We start from the raw sequence: 21,131 nt of genomic DNA, 5'->3' as shown, positions 1-21,131 counted from the left end.
CACACGAAAAAAGAAAGCATTTGTCCATTTATGATCAGGGAGTTGTTTTAATTCAAAATAATGGTTGGAATCAATTCAGACACTGGCTCAAAAACTAATTTGCACATGTCATAAGCTGATACTAAACATTGATTGGCTCCCCAGAGAAATTGGGTTAGAAATACAATTGGTAGTAGACTCCTTTATGAACTCATTGGATTAGAAAGCTATCCGTAAGCGCCGTCATTTCCTTTCTTGTTTGCTTCTCGCCACCAATTTCTCCCCAATGCCTAAGTGTCTGATGAAATGAATATCACTCTACAGTACGTCTGGGGTGAAACACACAAGTCAGAGTAGATGAATGTGTTTGAAATATGAAGTGAAATATCCCACGGTGACGTGTGCTCATAGCACCGCCAATACAGGTGGATGCATCATGAGTTATGACCCAAGGGATTATTCCATCTACGCTATACGGTATATTAGACAGTTGACATGCATTTACCTGGTCTAGTGTTGGCTACAGTACAGGCTGTATGATAGTCTGTGTGCAACCACAACAAATGCACTGCTTTGTATTTTGATGCTCAATAATTTTCTGTAATTTATTGATAATAATTTATCGATCCATTCTACTCTACAGAAAAGGCTGATTTGTGATACTCAATCATTTTCTGTCTTTTTATCAATTCATTATTTTCTACAGAAAAGGCTGATTTGTGATGCTCAATCATTTGCTGTCTGTTGATGGGTCTGCTGTTTGTCTGCAGGCGATCAGACGACAGACGCCTCTTGGAGCTCAGTTTAGTAACAGGACGAGGGGTTGCTGTTGGCTGACATGGACTCAGTGGGCCTGGTCGTGTTGTTGCTGTTCTTCTGGAAGAGGTCTTACCGAAGCAGTGCATGGCAGACAACAGTCTCGATTGCTTGGATTTGATGTGATGAAACTGTTTGGCCATGGCAGCAATGGCCTGACTGTAGATGGGGTCCTTTCTCAGGCTGCTAATGTCTCTGATCATGCTCTCCACCAGGTCCTCTGTGTCTGTTCAAACACATTGTTCAACTTTATAACACAAACACTTCTTAGTCTAAGTACTGTATACTTTAATTCCCAGTACACAAATCAAAATAACATTTCAAATGTAATTATCCACATACCCAATTAAACCCTATCATATAGTATATCAAATAGTGAAAATTGCAGATCTACAAATTCACAGTTATTATTCTCACCCTCTTCATAGTCGCTTGACAAAGAAAGACACAGAAAGTCAGCAGCACTTTCATCTTCACATTCCTCTTGATTGGTCCTGAGGTCTCCTTGGCTTGGGCTCTGCTGTGAAATTTGACCTTGCACCAAGTCTGGAGACGATGGAGACAAAAGCAGTCGTTATTTAAAATGTCAACACCCATCCTGGTCCTATTGAACTGTGTTTAAAGGGTTAGTTCAGATCTTTGGACTGTGGAGCAGTAGCAAATACCTGCCATTAATATAGTGGTTGCAACGGTATTAATTAATTGTCTGAGTCTCGTGGTGGGAGTTCTAGTCTAGTGTTGGTGAATATTAGTTCCGGTGATTTGGAACTGGGGTCACTCATTACAAATAAATATCGGATATATATAATCGGATATAGACCGAGCAGGAAGAACTTTGGTTCTGGTACAATATTTATTGACAAAATCTTCTGTATTTCCTGCCCGACCTTCCCCCAAAACCCCATCAATTTTGGACAGGACCATAGACAGTAAAACTCCAGATTAGTTCTAATAAAATCCCTCAGTTGCAGATATTTAAAGAAGTGTTTGCGAGGGATATCATATTTAATGACCAGTTCCTCAAAAGAGAGCATACTCCCCCTACCCCTGCTTACGTTCAACTTTGACTGAATTAATAGTCCCATTAAATACTTAATTCACATTTCATACATGGTTGTACAACAGTGTCATGCTAAAACAGCAACGAAAACCAAATTGCACGCAACCTTTTTTGCCCATCTTTTGGTAACTTCCCCCAGTAGGCCAACACATTCTTGCAGAGTTGGGACAAGATTTACGTGACGGTTATAACAAAGTGTAAGAGACATGACCCCATTACTACCATCCTAGCTTCCTTTCACTGGTTGCCGGGGAGTTTCAGAGTTGATATACAAGCTTTGTATACTGAGTTAGAGACCCACAAAGTTCCAAAAGACACTTGGGGAGCCTGACAGTTGAGAAACATTTGTGTGTGTGTGTGTGTGTGTGTGTGTGTGTGTGTGTGTGTGTGTTATGAAGTGAGGAAGTCAGTGTGTGATTTATAATCACTTACTGTCAGTCTGCTCCTCATCTGCTGTCAAACATTGTGGGACGCCTGGACACGCTTTCTTCTTCTTCTGACTTTTCGGCAGGCTGGACACCTGACGTCGGCGGTTTGGCTTTCCTAAGACCTGGTCTCGGATTCTGTGTGAAAGATTGCTTTTTAGAACATGCTTACACACACCGATCTACAAGACTGCAACGTTGTTGACGAGTCTGCGTGCTTTGTGAGTTAAATAGCTCTAAATTCTGATATATATTTAGGTTTATATTCTTTTAGTTTAAAAACTCTAAACGTTTATGCCATAGTCTCTCCAGCTCTTCAGTAAACAGAAAATGAGAGTGAACTCATACATGATTAACACATGAGATTGGAAGTGATGACACAATAACAACCTTAGCACTTAGCAGACATAATTTGAGCTGGAAATAGCAATGGAAATGACACCTGCTGCTTCCTTACCATCTAGCCTTTACTTGCCTTTAAATAACAAATTAAACCACATTTGGTTGACACAAGTATAATTTATGTGTTACTGATTATGGGGAATTTTACATTATTATAATCCATTAAACGGTTGATGCGCAATGAATGAGCAAATGGAATTGTGCACAATGCGCCATGGCGCCGCACAAATAAAAATAACTTCTTTGACTAGACAAATAAACACAATGGACACAAGGAATTGACACTGCTGATTATAGGACAATCACAGAGATTTGTGGAGAATTAAGACAGAACGAGACCTCTGAGCTGTGATTGTTCTGCAACATGCGTCAAGCCGAGGCAGCTCTAACTCAGGTCTCAGGAGTGCATTATTTTATCAAAAGGAATTCATATTATGGGTGGTTTGAGGAGGCGCTTTCATTTGTCCTAAACATGTGTGAAGATTATAAGCAATTATAGGGAAAGCGCATCAACACCCCTACAGACGCACCTCCACCCGCAAATATAGGTGTCGGCATAGCCAAAGCCATGACATACTTTAGCCCTCTAGGTCCTCCCTGCGGGGGCACCTCACTGGCAGGTGAGACAGTAGGATACAACAGCAGTGACAGCACACCAATGTGTGCGGGGAGGAATCAATTGGGGAAGGAAAATGGGGTAAAAGTTAGAACATACCTGTAGCAGAATTTTAGGTCAGGGCAGATGGCTCGGTCAGCAGAAACATATATATACTTGTCACCGTACTCTGCTTTCAGGTGTCTCTGGAGTGCTGCATGGGCAGCCTTTGGAGAGTGTACTCCAGATTTATAGATTCTGGTTAGAGTCTGGATGGCCTTGGGTCCGACGTCTCGATGCCTCAGAGCAGCTGCCTCATATAAGTTGTGGTTGTGGGTGTTCTTAAGAATGATCACTGTTGGATACTGTGGCATATGCAAGTCCTTACTCCTGAGACAAGGAGAGGAGCACAGAAATATGTTAGCCTGTTTTGGTTAAATCAAAACGTTTTCTGTGTCAATAACTTAAATATCTATATTCTGATGGTAATCATTGCTATAGAATGATTGTTTAGTAACAGAGGTCTACCCGTCTCTCCATCTCTTTAGTAAAACAATATATTTTTCATCTACAAGCATTCAGAATAATAGAGCTATTTAACACTTAAACAATAAAATGTCACTTACTGCACCTCTAGAATTGTGGAGCAGTTTCAAAATGACAACACTTCAATCAACTCACCGTGATACTCTAACTTTTCCATCTCGTCCAAGGTCTGTCTTCAGGGTGATGCTGAGTGAAGCTGGACAGTTGGTGTTTTTTGATGGTCTTTTGATGTTTGTTGTGCCTGGTTTGACGTGGTAGTGTGTTGTGTTGTGTTGACACTTGTACAACTTCTGAAAATGAAAAGTGTACACTTGCAGCATTACCTTATCAAAATGACCCCCGTTACTGTACATATTTTTTTCTTTTGATTTCTAACCGTTTAAATGATTTTGTTTTGCATAGTACTGTATATTTGTTCTGATGAATAGAAAATGGGAAAAAAAATGGAATGAAAAAAAACCTTTCTTGGGTTTTTTAACACCCCGAGTGCACAGGACGGAGTTCTCCGCCCTATCAATTAGTAACGCCCAGCGCTCAAGACGGAGATTGGTCAAAAGGACGGAGATTATTGATATCAAAACCGATAGCAGACCTTGTATTGAACTGTGCTTTCCTGTGCTTATTCTTCCGGTCCAGTTATCATCATTAGACACTATGACAAATCAATGTCTACGTTTTCTATATTGTGGGAGGGGTGGGGTCATCTTGCACAAGGGGCTGTGCATACAGGGGGCTGTATGCTTAATTTGGTCCAGTATGTCGGACATGCGCTGCTCCTGTGCTTGCGGTTATGGTTAGGGTTTGAGGTAGGTTGTCGACTCGTTTGTCGGACCAATGACTAGTCTGAACTAAGTACTGCACCCTCCTGTTGTGCAAATCTATACATCAATAAACAGCAGTCACAACAGAGGAATGTGTGCGGAGAGTGATTAATTGGAATAATGACTAAGTTGGGGAGAATAAGGGTAAACGTGGTGTTTTCTATGCTTCTACAGCACTTATTCTGTATAGGCAGGCACAGCTGGCCTGACGTCGAAATTTCTAAAATGTCTTCTAAATCCTGACAGTTTTCTGTCAGGATTTGTGCCACATTTTCGCAATTTAAAAAAAAATAGCAGACCTACAAGCTTGTAGAGCGCTACTTGGTGGCGCGCTATGAGCTTGTAGATCTGCTATTTTTCAATAGCTAAATTGTAACATAATGTTTAAAACACCAAAAGGGGTTCCCGCCAAAAATGGGTTAATTAATTACCTTATAGATAACCTTTTGGCCTTTCATTTGTGTTGTGTTCCTGACCCTCCATGTCACAGGGGTGCAGCGTGTCTTCAGAAACCACTCTTTGATTTCTTCTTCCGTCTTCAATGGGAGCCGCACAATAGCACAAAGAGCAGTGTGGTCCATTTCTGTAGGTCTCTCCTCAACGGAGCACACATGATAGTCATACCCAGGTGGCAGCCATGTCTATGAAACATAGATGGAAGAGAAATGTACTTTATCTCAAGCAATCAAGCCTATAGGCCAGTGGTTGTCAAAGTGGGGCCCGGTCCTTGAGGGGGTTCCAGGGGGTCCCTGGCAAAGAAAAAGTTTAAATACATGAGGCCTGTTCACAGGGTCTCTGCACGTTTAGGCAAGTCAGATTTGAGACTTTGTAATGCCACTCAATAACAAAAAAGAACACAATACCACCAATTACTCAGATGTAGTTAAATTTTGTCCCCAAGCGTTTAACTATTTAGGCACTACTGACAAGGCAATATATGGCAATGTCACATACGTAGAATCAATGACATGTCATCAAACCGACCTCTTGGTCTATGAGGTGCGCGCATTGTAAGCTTGCCAACGACGAATAGAAAACCATCGATAAGGAATCTGATTGATAAGCAAGCTCGATGAGGCAGTGATGCTTGTTTGTTTAGTGCATGTCCACCGACGTCGGTTTGGTGCGTTGCAGGCTTTACTCGAGTCATTTTCAGCGCTTCCATTACACAAACTGCATGACGGAAGCATTTAAAATGTGTGTGAGTCAATTATTCCTAGCAGTGTTACCTGTAAGTTAGGATGCTGAGAAACATCTACACCACGGCATGATGTTGCACTGCGCTCTGATGTGATGCTGTGAATAGACAAGACTAATCATTTGGATCTTCATCATGGTATAACACTACTGCATAAATCCATTTAATAAAGAGCTTGTAAACAAAAGGAAGGACCAACTTGTGGTCCCATTTGGCATTACATTTACCAACCGACTGTTCGTTGTCTCAGTTAACTTCTGTGTTCTGTCGTCTGTTCTGGCGACTGCAGTGCCGTGCGGACTGTAGACATGCGTTTCATTCTGAGTGAAACAGCTTCAGGTATAACATTGTAAAACAACTGAAGAACTTCTTACCGCACTGTCTCAGTTAATGTCTGTGTTCTGTGGTCTGTTTGAGCCAAGGTCACAGGAAGTAGGAGTAACGTGGGTGCTGCACCACCCCCTGGTGGATGGTATAAGACCGGCATGTTCACAACTCTAAATGTAAAAAATAAATATAACAATGAATGAAATTAATACATTGTTTTGTTGTTGCTGATGTTCATATTGTAATGGAATTGCATAGCCGTTATTGTTTCAATGTGTGTCTATGTCTATAGTTTGTGCTACCCTTACAATTGCTGATATATCGTAGTGCATATACATACATGCAATTTGCATGTTATATCAGATTGTTTCTGCTTACTATCATCTGCTCTGCAAGTAATTAATAGTGTCAGCAGAGGCTGTTTTTATCATTTATTGTGTAAATCTGGCCACTTTTGTGTATGTTTCCTTTAATGATTAGCATTGCATTCATAGACATACATTTTCTATAATGTCTAATAATAAACCATCCTACCCGAAATGTGGTCCTACTACAGCCATGTTTCGGGGGACTACAGCTTTGTGCGGCGTCTCCATTTTCGGGCTGTACAGGCAGAGCAGACTGCTTTGGAGAAGAGACAAATTGTGTCATGCTGAGTGAAAGACGTTCAGGTATAACATTTATAACTCAATTTAATGCAGTAAGAGATGATTTTTTTCTCTCTTTGTTGCAACAGAATGAGTTTTGTTAAAAGGCTAAAGCTCTATATTTTGATAGTAATCAAGCAAGTCTGTATTTTAAGTTTATTTAAGATATTGCCTGGAACTATCCCATTGAAATAAATTGAGCACTTCCGCAGAATTGTTGCAATGGGAGTCAACGCTAGTGTCGCCACTCTCTTACTATTACTCTGACTTATAAGCCTGTCGGCCCCCGGCCTACTTGAGAAAGATGCACCTTGGGAACCTAATGATACCCGTTGTCAACTTAATTGTCATAGCACTTGTCATAACACCAGCCTGTGTCACACATGGATCGAGATCTCTGTATCTGCCAGTCTGCCTGTAAAGAGTGCAAACTGATCTGGAGTGGTTAAGTAATTTGCAAGTGTGGGGTTGCCATGGCAATCAATTGGCTGAGGCAGATGTTGGAAATTGCACAGCTGAGGGGACTTTGGCTCATTAGGCCAAGCCTGACCACTGTGACCAGAGCCTTTTGTAGTGGTCGAGTGACTCGATACCGGGCACTGCGGGGGTGTGGAACGTGTGTCGAATTTGAAGTCAGTGGGGAAAACGGTTCTCGAGTTATTACAACCGTACACACACACACACACACACACACACGCACGCAGCTCTAGACGTGGCGCATTTCTAGTTGGATATTTCTGGTTCAAAAGAAAGGCATGATCAGTTATTTATTGAATATATTAATACATCATGTATGTTGGACTGAGGAAAGAGCCCTCTTATTGAACAAAAACTCTACTGAATAATTATGACAATAGTTTATTCATTTACAATTATTACTTACAACACCTTTAACAAAAGCTTTTTACAAATAAAATCTCAAACGCTGCCTCAAATAAATGTGGTCTCCTCCTTACTGGCGTATTTCTCTCCTGTTTGGGCTGTGAAATAAATAATACATTATAATAATATACATTATAATTTCATTCTATTTCGTCACAGAACCAGAACGGTTTAATTAAAGTAACAAGTAGCGAGATACATTTGAACGTAGATAGTGAGCAGACTATACCTAGAATAAATAAGTAGTTTGATCATGTTTTAAAAGGTTTCCTACCTCGATCGTTTTCTATACTCTATTCGGTCTGTTGTGGTACGGGGGAATCATTTGGAGTTTGGACGGTGCACACACATACTTGTCCCGTTCACAACACTGGTCGGACTGATCCTCGCGTCGCCAGGCTTTATAGTTCCGCAGTATCCAGTTTAGAAATAAATGAATAAAAAGGGGGAAAAAATCAGTTCAAATGAGCTTTATTGGGGCGAGAAAACATACATTTACTTTTCCGAAAAGCACTCGACTTGTTTACATAAGGGTCCTCCATTTTCAATTCATCAGAACATTTAAAGACATACAAATATACTCATATTTTATATATATATATATATATATATATATATATATATATATATATATATATATATATACACAGCTCCATCTCAATGAATTAGAATATTTTGTAAAAGTTCATTTTCTTCCGTAATATAATTCAAGAAGTGAAACTTTCATATATTCTCAATTCAATGTGCATAGAGTGAAGTATTTAAAAACCTTTTTTTGTTTTAATCTTGATGATTATGACGTACAGCTCATGAAAATCTTTAAAATCCTATCTCAATTAATTAGAATATTTTACGAGGCGACTAAAAAATATATTTTTTAAACGAGAAATGTGGACCATCTGAAAAGTATATTAATGTATGCAGTCAATACTTTGTCTGGGCTACTTTTGAAAAAAATATTTCATCAATGGGGCGTGGCAGGAAGGTGATCAGCCTGTGGCACTGTTGAAGTGTTATGGAAACCCAGGTTTGTTTGTTTAACAGCCGTAAATTAATTTGAATTGTTCAGACTTATGTCTCACACCTTCCTCTTGACAATACAACCTAGATTCTCTGTGGGGTGCAGGTCAGGCCAGTTGGCTGGTCAGTTAATTTACAAAGACCTATGTCCATTTTGTGGACTGGAAACTTCACCGATTTATTAATTGGCATTAGTGGGTAACTGGCATTATCGGATAACGACTAATTGGCATTAGAGGATAATGACAAAAATACTGTTTTCCCTTTTGAATGAGAGCCATGTCTTTCCAGAGAAAAGGCTCATATGTGGTAGTCCATCATTCTGGGTCTTTTGATGGGGCTGCTGTGTGTCTGCTGGGGGCCAGATGGACTCTTGGAGCTCAGTTTAGTAACAGGACGAGGAGTTACCGTTGGCTGACATGGACTCGGTGCGTCTGGTCGTCTCGTTGCTGTTCTTATGGAAGAGGTCTGACCCTTACCGAAGCAGTGCATGGCAGACAACAGTCTTGACCGGTTGGATCTGATGTGATGAAACTGCTTGGCCATGGCAGCAATGGCCTGACTGTAGATGGGGTCCTTTCTCAGGCTGCTAATGTCTCTGATCATTGTCTCCACCAGGTCCTCTGTGTCTGTTCAATCACATTGTTCAAATTAACAACAACTGCAAATTACAGCACAATCATATGACTTAAACAATTATTTGTGTGCCAAGAATTTATTTGGATTAATAATTTTTCGATTTTTCGATACTGGAATTCCCACACTTTCAATTAGTTGTATATCAATAGTGCATGTGCATACCGCACATGCATAAAGTGAGTGGCAAATCGAGTGGCAAAGTGAGTTTAACGTTGTTTAATGTGAGTTTAGCGTTGTTTAATGCAATCAGATAGGACTTTTCTGTTTGGATGTATGGACCAGAAAGTATCTTTTTGCAACTCAGTATGTCACTCCTGCATAACTTCCGGGTATGATGATGATGTCACACGCATACCCTCTATAGCAGAAATATCAGATTTACAAACTCACAACATGGCACATTGCAACAAATGTTCACGTATTTGTTTTTAACCAAATGTTTGGCTATCATGACAGAACGTCCCAGATCAGGGATGCTAGGTTACTTGTGTTTAAGCAGCATTATATAATAGTCTAATTTTGAGGGTTAGGAAAATACATTTTGCCTATAATGACATGCCTACAAGAGGAACACCCTGACCCAAATCTAGCACCACTATTCTGGGGCAAACATTTGGAAAAAAAAGTGAGGGGCGCTAATATATTAAAGTCTAACTGATGATTAGGTGATGTAATGGTGATGTAAAACAAACGGTGCCAACACAAACATTAAACGCCATTAACAATAAATGCCGTTTAATGTGTGTCCCTGAGCAAGACTCTTAACTTGTTAAGGCTCATTCATAGGCTGGATTTCCGGTGGTGAGGTGACCACCGGAGCTGAAATAACGTTGATCGGTGGCGAGTAAAAACAGAGAGAAGGGCTGGAGCGGTGGCGGTGGTTTGCTCTTCACCGCAGCTTGTGACGTCATGTTCTAGTTCGGTGGTCACCTAACCACCGAAAATCCAGACTATGTATGAGCCTTTACAGGATGTGTAAATTCAGGACAAATGTCACGTATGTGCATACATATATTATTATGGTTTAAGTGGTTACGGTAAGTATTTGTAGATTATTATATTCTCACCCTCTTCATAGTCGCTTGACAAAGAAAGACATAGAAAGTCAGCAGCACTTTCAGCTTCACATTCCTCTTGATTGGTCCCGGGGTCTCCTTGGCTTGGGTTCTGCTGTGAACTTTGACCTTGCATCAAGTCTGAAGACGATGGAGACAAAAGCAGTCGGTATTAACACTAAATACACAGGTTAGAATTCTGTTCTTTTTATGTCAGCTGACAGAGTGAGTGTGGGTTATGAAGTGAGGAAGTCAGTGTGTGATTTATAATCACTTACTGTCAGTCTGCTCCTCATCTGCTGTCACACATTGTTGCACGTCTGGACACGCCTTCTTCTTCCTCCTCTTCTTCTGACTTCCTGGCAGACTGGACCCCCGTCGATGTGTAGACCTCAACTTCCCGAAGAGCTTGTGTCGGAGTCTATGCAAATAATACTTTTTAGAAGAAAAACACACACACACAGACACGGAAAAAACACACAAAAAGTTCCAAAACAAACAGTGATCAATCATACCAGTGATTTACAATCTTGCATTGCAGCTGCCCGCCGGGCCTCTGTCAAATGAGAAGCCCAGGTTCTATTTAAAAAGGATTTAAAAGGATCCCTTTATAGCAGGGGTTCATTTTTGGCTGGGGACCCCCAGAAATGCTTTGACCCTAGTCATGACCCCCAGGTTGAGAACCCCTGCTTAATAGGATTGCCCTCTATAAAAAAACAAAATACCTTAAATAATTTTATTTAAAATATTGCTTTGATTCTCATATTAACCTTAGAAAGTATTATGTTGTTAAACATAATACGCATGTATGTTTGGAATGCATAACATGCATTTATTTATTTATTTGACAGGGACAGTGCTCATTAATCAACAAATCAGTTTTCACATTCATGTACATGGGAGTTAGCCATTGCTGCATTTCTTTCTGTAGTCCCTGAGCAGGCTCGTAAAAAAAGATGATAAAACTATCCATACAAAAACACATTCCAATACAAGAACAATAAACATAGTACATGGTACAGAACAACCACAGAGACCCCTTTTCCACCGGTTGGTTCCCAATGGGAACCGGTTCAGTTCTTTTTGGTTTTTACTTGGTGGGAAAACTATACCCTATATTAAATTGTTTATAGGATCAATACAAGTAAATGAATACATGATAACCCTTCCACATATTTTCCCACATAATGCCTCATTTGCATATTTAAAAATGTAAAATTTGTAATACAATAAATCATTGTCTTCGTGTAAGTACTCAATTGGGGAAGTTTAATGGTGATAACAATCTAATATAGTATGGTTGAGTGATGTGAGAAGTGACACCAGTGAAAAATTCCATACATTCCATATACATATTTAGTGAAGGACGTACTATTTCTAAAATAAAGAAAATAATTAAGATGTTTTGCATTTCTAATTTTAGTTATAGGGGGTAAGTATAATGTATTAAGGCATACAAGTCGTATTAGCCAGGGATCCTTTTAACAACAGCTGACAGACTGGTCGCATCGCTCGGGATGCTGGGTAGTTACTCCAGGCTAAATTGGCAAAAGGAACTCCCTGCCAAAAAGCTTGTACTGTGGGAAGGACGTCCCACACCTACCGATGTGCTACAGCAGTGGTTCCTAAGCTGGGGGTCCCCAGCAACCTTTTGCCTACCCTAAATGTAAATTTTGTCTACGCGCCTGCTACCCAGATGATAAGCTTAATGTGCAATAATTTCAGTACCTTTGTCGGCACCTTTAGCTGGACTCGACTACAACACTAATAAACTTCACATTATCTTTTTCAATCACCTGTAGCAGAACTCTAGAGTAGGACAGAGTTCCTTGTTTTCGACGGCGGCAGCATAATTCTCCCCATGTTCCACCTGCAGATCAATCTTGAGCACCTCTAAGGCTGCACTGGGGTTGTGTCCCGCTTCAAAAAGCTTCAGGAGTTTCTCTCGTGCCTTGTCGCCCACATCACGGTACCTGCAGTGGTGGAAAATATAACTATTTAGTATCATACTTCCATGCAGAAACACTCTATTAAGTAAAAACTCAGGCAATCAAAATATACTTTAAAAGTATATAGGACTACTGTATATATTATGCAGAATGTCCCGTTTCACAAGTTGTCATGTCTAAAATGTATTAAAACATATTTTTTAAATAGATCTACAAACGCCACTCTGTGACAGCTTGTAGATCAGCTCAAAGTTTAAATAGGGCTGAAGTAGTATGAAGTCTATGTTTTAGATAGATAGGTAGATGTGTGGCATATTTGGACACATTCCAGTAAAGTAAAAGAACCTCAGAGCTGTACTTAGGTTACTTTCCACCACTGGGTACCTGAGTGCATCTGTCCCGTTGATGTTGTGGTTGTGCTCACTGCAGATGCTCACCATTGTAGGGAAGGCAGGCACATGAGGATCTGAGCTTCTGAGGAGACATTTGAGACAAATATGTTCTTCACTGTTCTTTACAAAAATATTTATTTTACTGTGTCACAGCACACACAAAGCAACAGTGCCAAAGCCTACTTACACACTCGGCCTGCCTCTGCTAACTTTGGTCCGTGTCCGTAGGATTGTGACAGTCATCTTAGCAGGGCAGTTTGTGTTCTTGCTTGTTGTGTTTCTGCCTCCCACGGCAATATTTTCTGGTTTGGGGTTATGTTTGGTGTTATGTTGGCATCTGTAATCCACCTTAAACCATTAAAATCGGGAAAGCATCTGTGTCATTTTAGATTTTAACAATGCATACGTTTTTCGGAAAACTCGAGTCGTAGGATGGTTCTCAAAAATAGCAGATATACCAGTAAGACGCCTTAATATAGGCGACGAGCGACCGCAGGGTAGGTATCTGTCAATTTGAATTTGGAAGAAAGACAAAGGTAAACCAGTAAGATGCCTTAAAGGCGAGGAGCGACCGCAGGGCTGAGACACTACTGGAATAATGTCACTTCATTATGTCAGCAGTTTCATTTTAAATTGTCATATTTTTTAACTTTTTTAACTCACCTTGAAAAGAACTCTGTCTCCTTTTGACTTACGACTTCTTTCTACCCTCCATGTGACCGTGTGAGATTTTAACCACCGCTTTATTTCGTCTTCCGACGACAAGGCCATGCGAAGAGTCGTTCTGAAGTTGATATGATCACTGGTCTCACTGATGGTTTGGTAATGGCAGACATGGTAATCATAGCTGGTGTTATTACAGCTGGCTGGCAGATAGTCCTATGAAGCAAGGAATCAAATGAAAGCATGAGTGCGATTGCGTGTGTGTATTTATTTGCGTGTACAATAAATTATGGAATATTAATTTGAATATAGAATTTATGTTTTGGGTTTTGCTAGAAAGAGAGGTACCTTCAAAGCAGGAAACTGAGAGATATTATTTTTCACTGGACTGGTGCAAGTGTTCTTACGGCGCCTCTTCCCCCCGAATCTTGCCAACATCTTACAGCTGAGGAATAAAGGCATATTTACTACATAGTAACGGTATTACATCGTATACACGCGTGGAAAATCATGCTAAAACTGTGTTTTGATTTGCCTAGAGCTCCATGATAATAACATGTAGCTGTAGCACAGTGGCTCCTAGCTCCTTTAGTGTCCCTTCCCACGTGGATTCAAATCCCGGGCGTGACACAAGGGTCAAAACAGTTCATGTATTTGATGTAAACATGGGATATATAAAGCCAGGTCATTACACTACACACTATAGTTCTTAGTTATACATAAGTAGGATGATAATGCCTGCACTCTGTGACAGCCTGCTGAGAAGATTGCAGGCTGTGATCTCACTTCCTCAAGTGACATTGCATGCACAGTCTGAACTGAAAAGAGACTCCACCCTTTGTGGCCATTACATAACAAAATGACTGTTACAATCTTTTTACCTCGTCCCAGTTGAGTTCTGTATTCCGTCGACTGTTTTGTCGACTCCAGCATCAGTTAAGGTCTGTATTCCGTCGACTGTTTTGTCCACTCCAGCATCAGTTGAGTTCTGTGTTTTTTCGACTCCAGCATCAGTTGAGTTCTGTGTTCTGTCGTCTGTTTTGGTGTCTACAGTATCGTCCGGGCCTTGCAGACGGATCGGTCTGTTATGAAAGAAGTAGGGATGTAACGATGAGACATTTTGGCCGATATCGATATCCGATTTAATAAATTGCTGTTATGGCCAATAACCGATATTACCGAAAAATACATGTAACAGGGTATCTGCACTGCAGGCTTAGGCAAGTCAGATTCAACTTAAATACCTTTATATTTAATATTGTGAGCTTGTAGATCTGTTCAAGCTGTTACTTTGGGCTTGTTTATCAGTAAAGACAGACCGATTAATCGGACCGATTAATTAATCGGTCTGATTGATTAATCAAACCGATGCCGATTCATCTGAAAACAACTCAAATCGGCAGATATCGATGTGTTTGCTGATTAATCACTAGAAAGAAGAGTGTGTCATTCAAGCAACTTCAGGTAACTGTTAAATTACTAAACCCATAAAGATCTTCTTACCTCACTGTCTCAGGTAATGTCTGTGTTGTATCCACTGTTCTGACCAAGGCCGTGGGAAGTAGGACAAATGAGGGTGCAGCACCTGGTGCAACCACCTGCACAATTCTGAAAGAAAATAAAATCATTAAAAATCTATTTGTTTGTCATACACTATATATATAAGACAATGGTCATTGGCCACGCAAAAGCAAATTTTGTATTTCTTTATGAATCCATGAAAAAAAAAAAAAAAACTAGACTAGAAGCTCATATTCTGAACATACTGTATGGTGTTGACGGCAGCACAGGTTTTGTAGATAAAGGCTGGGTTTCCCAAACAACACTTCTTACACCATGGTGTAATCACCATGGTGTAAGAAGTGTTGTTTGGGAAACCCAGCCAATGTCTAATTGCAGACCTACTTTCACTGGACAGGTGTGTAGGAGAGAACAGTTAATGCTGCAGTCCCACACACTAAATGAGGGCCAAATCATTGAATGCTCCATTGCCTTTTTTTGTATTTGTGAATACAAAGTGGTTGATGGTCTTATCAACAAAATATGTTGTACTTTCTTTGCAGCTAATGCATACCTGTAGTTGTGCTACCCTTAGAACGGCTGATATTCCATACAATGTATGAAATATCAGGCATTCTAGCAAGGTCTGTGTTATCAGATCATCATCTGCTCTAGGAGTAAAATAATTTTTTCCCTCTCTCCTGGGGCTGTGCGATACCTCATTTTTTGCCGAATACATAGTTATGAATATGACCAACTATGGGTTCACACTTGTTATTTTATATTTTGAAGTGTAGCAACAGTAAAAACAGCACTCTAAGGTAAACCACACTCTTATTCAACAGACCAGCAGACAGAATGCTGGCCACGTTCACGTGTTTAGACAGATCTCTCATGTTGTGTTAATATAGATAGATGTGTCCCTTCTCAAACTTAGCAGTCTACTTCACGACCGTACTATAAAGGATAACATCTCTGTCTCCTCTCCATCTCTAGTCTACCATGTCGCACAGGTGCAACAAAGTATTAATGTAATAAAAACAATAGCAGCCGGCTCGTGTGCCACACTATACGTGGTGACACAATTACCCAATCACCACAGACATGTTTATTTATTTAAGGACATTAATCCTCCACACCCTTCTTACCTGAAAAAATGCCCAGCCATGGTTTTGGGGACTTCAGTGTTGTGCTCCTTTTTGACATCCGGGCCTTGTGGACAGGTCGGTCTGTTGTGAAAGAGCCACATTGTATCATGCATGCTGATACAATCAATGCTCACTTGGAGAGACGGGTCGGGGACACCCCTGTTAGTGAACGATGATTACACACAACCATTTTACAAGCCACTATATTATATATATTACATTATAGCAACTCTCAGGTGCTATTTTTGCTATCTGGCATCTGGAGTTGCAATAACAACCCTGACAGCCCATTCATCCAAACAGAAAAGTCCAATCTGATTGAATTAAACAATGTTAACTCACCAACATCGCAGCTGTACGGAAAGCTTGGATTACCAAATGTGCTAACTTTTTGGTTATTAGAAATCCGCCGTAGACATGTTATGAGCTACAATCTGTCAATACATTTTGTATAGACCTGTCCTGTACATTCCTTGAACTGAACTGTACCCATTCTGCAAACTGTTAATACCATTTTCAATCAATCATATATATGGGCTGTCAAGGGATGTTAGATCTATGCCAGATTGCCAATTATCACCGTCCCGGGCCATTTATTTTCTAGCTCTGGGCTGACAGATTCGTCTGGTTCAGTGGTTTGTCGTCCATATAATACCGGTAAATAACAAACACTATTGTATTTTGTGTAGTAGTTACAGCAGCTACTTATTTTTTAAGAACTTTTAATGTAGCTGTTAATACCTGTTATCACACGAAAAGATGAAATTACCTAGGTTCCATCCTGGAGGCTAACCAGGAACACCCCCCCACCCTCCCTTTCCCCATCACTGTATTATGGTTGTTTTCCCATTTGACCTCCTCTATGAATTCCTGTTCTGTTCTTTGGCTATATAGAAGTATCTATTTGTACGTCTCTAAATGTTTTGATGAATTGAACAAGGTGGACCCTCGTAAACAAGTGTAATGCTTTCGTCCACTCACAGTTAACAGTCTTTTTATTGAGTTGTGCTTGAAATGTACTGTAATTCTGCAAACTGTTAATAAATATTTCAATCAATAATTAGCTCAGAATGTGTGCAGAGTGTATCGTTTTAAAGTAATTGCTGTTTAAATGTTTCTCACCTCGTCTGCTTCATAGTTTATTATCCCCAGGCGCTACTTTCCAGTACTGAAATTACAGAATCAATAGAGGGGATCATTTGAAGGTTGCACACATTTTGGTCCGTTTACAACACTGGCCCGTCTTAATCTCGAGTCACCAGGCTTTAGTTCCACAAGGCGCACACGCACGTACACGCACACGTATAACCTGCAGGGGGAGCTATAATACTACTCTTCTCATTGATAGAGCTGCAGGACAGTAGCAGCAATGACCTTCCCCATTTCCCCATATTATATCCAGATGAATGTTACCTAATTAAAATAACAGATCTATAAGCTCTTGTGAAGTATACGGTTATGTCAAATGATAAAATGCACACAAAGGTTTGAGAGTGGAACTGCCTGACCCAACCTAAATAACAGACCTGTATTCCAATACATTGCAATACTAATTCAACAGTATTTTCTTCTCATAAAAGAAAATGAATCAAGATGTATTCATAAAAGGAAAGGCTGATCTGAAAACAGCATGTCAATATGGCATGATTTCCACTACGACCCATGTCTAAGTTATTTCTATATTCATGTGGATGTTGTTAATTGTACAATTTATCAGAGCAATCTTGTCCACACGGAGGTTGGTCCCCTGCAGTTGAAATATGATTATTTTGGGGGGTCCCCAGTTAGAATGCGATTATTATTATACATTTTTTGGCCTTTATTGATAGGTTGAAAGTCATCTGACAGGAAATGGGGAGAGAGATGGGGGGATGACACATGGCAAAGGTCATCAGGTTCGGGAGTCGAACCCACGGCACGCCGGCAGGGTGGCTCAGCAGCCTAGGTGCCCAGACGGTTGTGCTAACCGTCCAGGCTGAATGTGATTATTTTAGGGACTTAAAGAACTGAGTTTCCAGGTGGGGCCTCCCTCCCTGGAGTATGTGATGGTCGATATCCTGAGTTCCATTCCCGGTCACCATCCATGGCCTATTGGACTACTTCACCAAGTGTCCGAAGGTGTAGGAGAAAAGCCTTTCTTCTGTTCTGTAAACCAGGTGTTCCCAAACTTTTTTGGACCAGGTACCCCTTTTGGGGTAGATATTTTTCCAGGTACCCCCTCATCCTCGCAACACGGATAACAATATATTTACAACCACAAGCAGTGTTTCCTGCAGGAAAAAGCTTTGTTATGGTGCTGGGCACAGGCCGCAATTTTGATTAATTAATTAATAAGATTAATACATTAAGATTAATTTGTATTATTGCTCTTGTATTGCTATTGGAGACACTGGGGGGGACACTGGGGGACACTGGGCAGGCACTGAGGAGGCACTGGGGAGACACTGGGGAGGCACTCAGGGGCACACTGGGGAGGCACTGGGAAGGCACTCGGGGGGCACACTGGGGAGGCATTGGGGAGGCACTCGGGGGGACACTGGGGAGGCACTCGGGGGGACACTGTCTAAATGTATACGTCTAAATGTAGACGTCTAAATGTAGACGTCTAAATGTATACGGACGTCTAAATGTATACAGACGTCTAAATGTAGACGTCTAAATGTGTACGTCTAAATGTAGACGTCTAAATGTAGACGTCTAAATGTGTACGTCTTCTCTTATGGGGGTCCCTGGCATATCTTTTCAATTGGGGGTCCACACTAAGTAGTAAGTAGTGTCAATTTGGGGGTCCTTGACATGAAAAAGTTTGGGAACCACTGCTTTAAACACTTTAGCACTTTATGAACATGAACAAAATAGATGGGTCCCCCCTGGAACTCCCTCAGGTACCCCTGGGGGTCCCCGGACCCCACTTTGGGAACCACTGCTGTAAACAATGTGAGAAGAGTTTCAGTGATTTAGGTAATATTAAGAGACACCAGCGTATTCCCACACTGGAGAAAAACCCTTCTACTGTGCACACTGTGACAAGAGTTTCAGTCATTCAAGTAGCATAAAGGCACACCAGCATAACCATACGTTGTACGTACAGATTACACAGACTTTTCCAACTGTGTTATGTTACTGATTTTCGTTTTTCAATGTAATGGGTGTTCTCAACCATTATAATTAACGAGCCCTTTGCAGCTGTGCCTCTGCCTTTGATCGAGCTCCACTGTGCTCACTCTGTCCCAGTGGTTGACAGGCTGAAGTGCACTGTGGCAGAAGTCAGAACAGGTGCTGACTGGCAATTTGTATGGTTTGCGAGAACTAAAAAAACACGAATATCTACGGATCTGAGGAGGACGCGCTGATTCTCCGTGTTATCGGGTGATTGTACGCTTTGGATGATGGAAGGCAGCTTTCTCTTTATCAAAAAGGAAAGGTAGTGAGAACAAGGTACAGTATGGAGAAGTAAGAGGTCATCATAACATGTATTATCCGATCGTTCCAGGCATGCATGGCCCCAAGTAGGCCGGCACACACGTACACATGCACAAAACAACTCTCATACTACTCACTTTACTGAAAACATGACGGCAAAAAAAGAAAGAAGCAAAGAAATGTGAAAAGGTCTCCACTTTTGCTGTCATTTCCTCAGTTCTTCAACATCTGTTTCCCAAAGTTAACGTCTGTTCCTTTAAAAAAGCATCTCTGTTCCTACATTCACTGCTAATGGAAATTGACACGTGTGTCATGGTGCAGTTCAGTTGGAAGTAGACTTCTCTGTTCTCCTGTATGATGCTGTTTACTTACTGGTAGGAATCACTGGTCACATTCCTGCGTTGTGTTCTTTCCCATCTGAATGAAGTGAGCCTTTGTTGGAGCTGTGATCTCCTTATTCTTCTCCGTATTTCTTACTATTCTGTTTTTCTTTTGCAGTGGGTTTGGTGGCAGTGAACACACTCATGTTATTCTTTTCTGTTGCTCTTGGTAGTCATGGCTGCCAATTCCCACCTGATGTCATGCGGGAGTCCCGGCAGCTCCACGTTATACTGAATAACTGACAACTTGCATAACGTCTTCAGACTAGGGCTTAAGTCTAAGGTGTACAGGTCATCCACTGACGGTACCTTGTGGCTGTTTCCTCCAAAGAGGATGCAGCGATTTCCCACCATGCAGCAACATGTATTTGTCATCCTAGGTGGGCCTCTCCCCTTGGGCTCAATGTTTTTCCAGGAGAAGGTCTCTGGATTGAATTTCCACAGATCATTGATGTGCTGGTAAATGTTGCGGCCTCCAAATATGTACAGCTCGTCATTGTAGGAAAAGGTTGAATGACCCCAGCATCCTTCTGGATTGAGCTGTGAGGATGGCGTGCTCAGCCAGAAGTTGGTCTCTGTCTCAAACACACGGATATTGTTGTAGCATCCCCCCTTTTCCCCACAGCCCCCAAATACAAACATCTTTGTCCCGATTATGGTAGTAGAGTGAAATGACGAAGCAGGCGGTCGAGTGCCGCTAGTGTTCATCAAAGACCAAACCATTGTGGCGGTGTTCAACTTGTAAATGTCATTAGTGTATCCAGTCATCATGATGTATCCTCCATAGATATACATGACCTTCCCCAAGACACAGGCTGAGTGGTACTGCCTCTTCTCTGGAACCGTCCCAGAAACCCTGGGTTTGTACCATCTGTGGGTGTCGACTTCAAATGCATAAAGCATGTTGCATAACTCCCATGTGTACTCAATCCTTCCCCCCCAGATGTAGGTGATGTCTTCTATCAGCACAGCAGTGTGGCCCCAGCGCATGGAGGGAACCTCAGGGGGACGTTCTCCTCTCCCTGTTGTCACTGGGAGCAGCTTCATCCAGCGTAAAGATACTGTGTGGAAGACATGCACATCGATGTCATCCATGTAGAACATGTAGGTGTTCTGAACACAGTATCCTCCAAAGGAATACACCTTGTTGCCCACTGCCACCGCAGCATGATGGGCCCTCTCTGGTGCTCCTTTCACATGCAGTGTCCAGTGCAGCATTTCACACACCAGCACCTGCCAGTGGTCCAATGCAGTATTTCACACA

General features: G+C 41.2%; 2 protein-coding genes across 2 annotated transcripts; both read right to left on the bottom strand.

Annotated features, from left to right (window-relative positions):
• Nucleotides 1–88: 88 nt before the first annotated feature.
• On the bottom strand, nucleotides 89–7,999 carry LOC308332935 (uncharacterized protein). Its single transcript, XM_080789078.1, has 10 exons — nucleotides 7,973–7,999; nucleotides 6,704–6,793; nucleotides 6,217–6,339; nucleotides 5,874–5,940; nucleotides 5,076–5,285; nucleotides 3,959–4,113; nucleotides 3,398–3,667; nucleotides 2,288–2,418; nucleotides 1,213–1,341; nucleotides 89–1,021 (listed from the first exon to the last, which is right to left on the bottom strand). The coding sequence occupies exons 2-10, from the start codon at nucleotides 6,763–6,765 to the stop codon at nucleotides 612–614; spliced, it is 1,557 nt and encodes a 518-aa protein (XP_080645204.1). The 5' UTR covers nucleotides 6,766–6,793; nucleotides 7,973–7,999; the 3' UTR covers nucleotides 89–611.
• A 185-nt stretch (nucleotides 8,000–8,184) lies between these two features.
• On the bottom strand, nucleotides 8,185–17,265 carry LOC308333404 (uncharacterized protein). The gene is made up of 12 exons (XM_080789795.1): nucleotides 17,187–17,265; nucleotides 16,065–16,145; nucleotides 14,920–15,024; nucleotides 14,298–14,498; nucleotides 13,765–13,861; nucleotides 13,417–13,632; nucleotides 12,941–13,101; nucleotides 12,746–12,835; nucleotides 12,209–12,385; nucleotides 10,691–10,833; nucleotides 10,425–10,553; nucleotides 8,185–9,347 (listed from the first exon to the last, which is right to left on the bottom strand). The coding sequence occupies exons 1-12, from the start codon at nucleotides 17,198–17,200 to the stop codon at nucleotides 9,019–9,021; spliced, it is 1,743 nt and encodes a 580-aa protein (XP_080645921.1). The 5' UTR covers nucleotides 17,201–17,265; the 3' UTR covers nucleotides 8,185–9,018.
• Between the last annotated feature and the right edge of the window lie 3,866 nt (nucleotides 17,266–21,131).

The sequence above is a fragment of the Protomyctophum bolini genome (genome assembly GCF_963924005.1).
Source record: "Protomyctophum bolini genome assembly, chromosome: 18".
Lineage (NCBI taxonomy): Eukaryota > Metazoa > Chordata > Actinopteri > Myctophiformes > Myctophidae > Protomyctophum > Protomyctophum bolini.
The sequence above is the reverse complement of the archived record's forward strand: the minus strand, read 5'-3'. Positions and strand labels throughout refer to the sequence as shown.

What these genes read in the sequence shown, in the direction of transcription:
- LOC308332935 (XM_080789078.1), bottom strand. Translation starts at nt 6,765, where the DNA reads ATGGAGACGCCGCACAAAGCTGTAGTCCCCCGAAACATGGCTGTAGTA. An exon ending in CTCAGCATCCTAACTTACAG is followed by an intron (nt 5,286 to 5,873) that starts GTAACACTGCTA and finishes TATGTTTCATAG; the next exon opens with ACATGGCTGCCACCTGGGTA. An exon ending in GGAAAAGTTAGAGTATCACG is followed by an intron (nt 3,668 to 3,958) that starts GTGAGTTGATTG and finishes TCCTTGTCTCAG; the next exon opens with GAGTAAGGACTTGCATATGC.
- LOC308333404 (XM_080789795.1), bottom strand. An exon ending in ATGGCTGGGCATTTTTTCAG is followed by an intron (nt 15,025 to 16,064) that starts GTAAGAAGGGTG and finishes ATTTTCTTTCAG; the next exon opens with AATTGTGCAGGTGGTTGCAC. An exon ending in AGCAGAGGCAGGCCGAGTGT is followed by an intron (nt 12,836 to 12,940) that starts GTAAGTAGGCTT and finishes ATGTCTCCTCAG; the next exon opens with AAGCTCAGATCCTCATGTGC.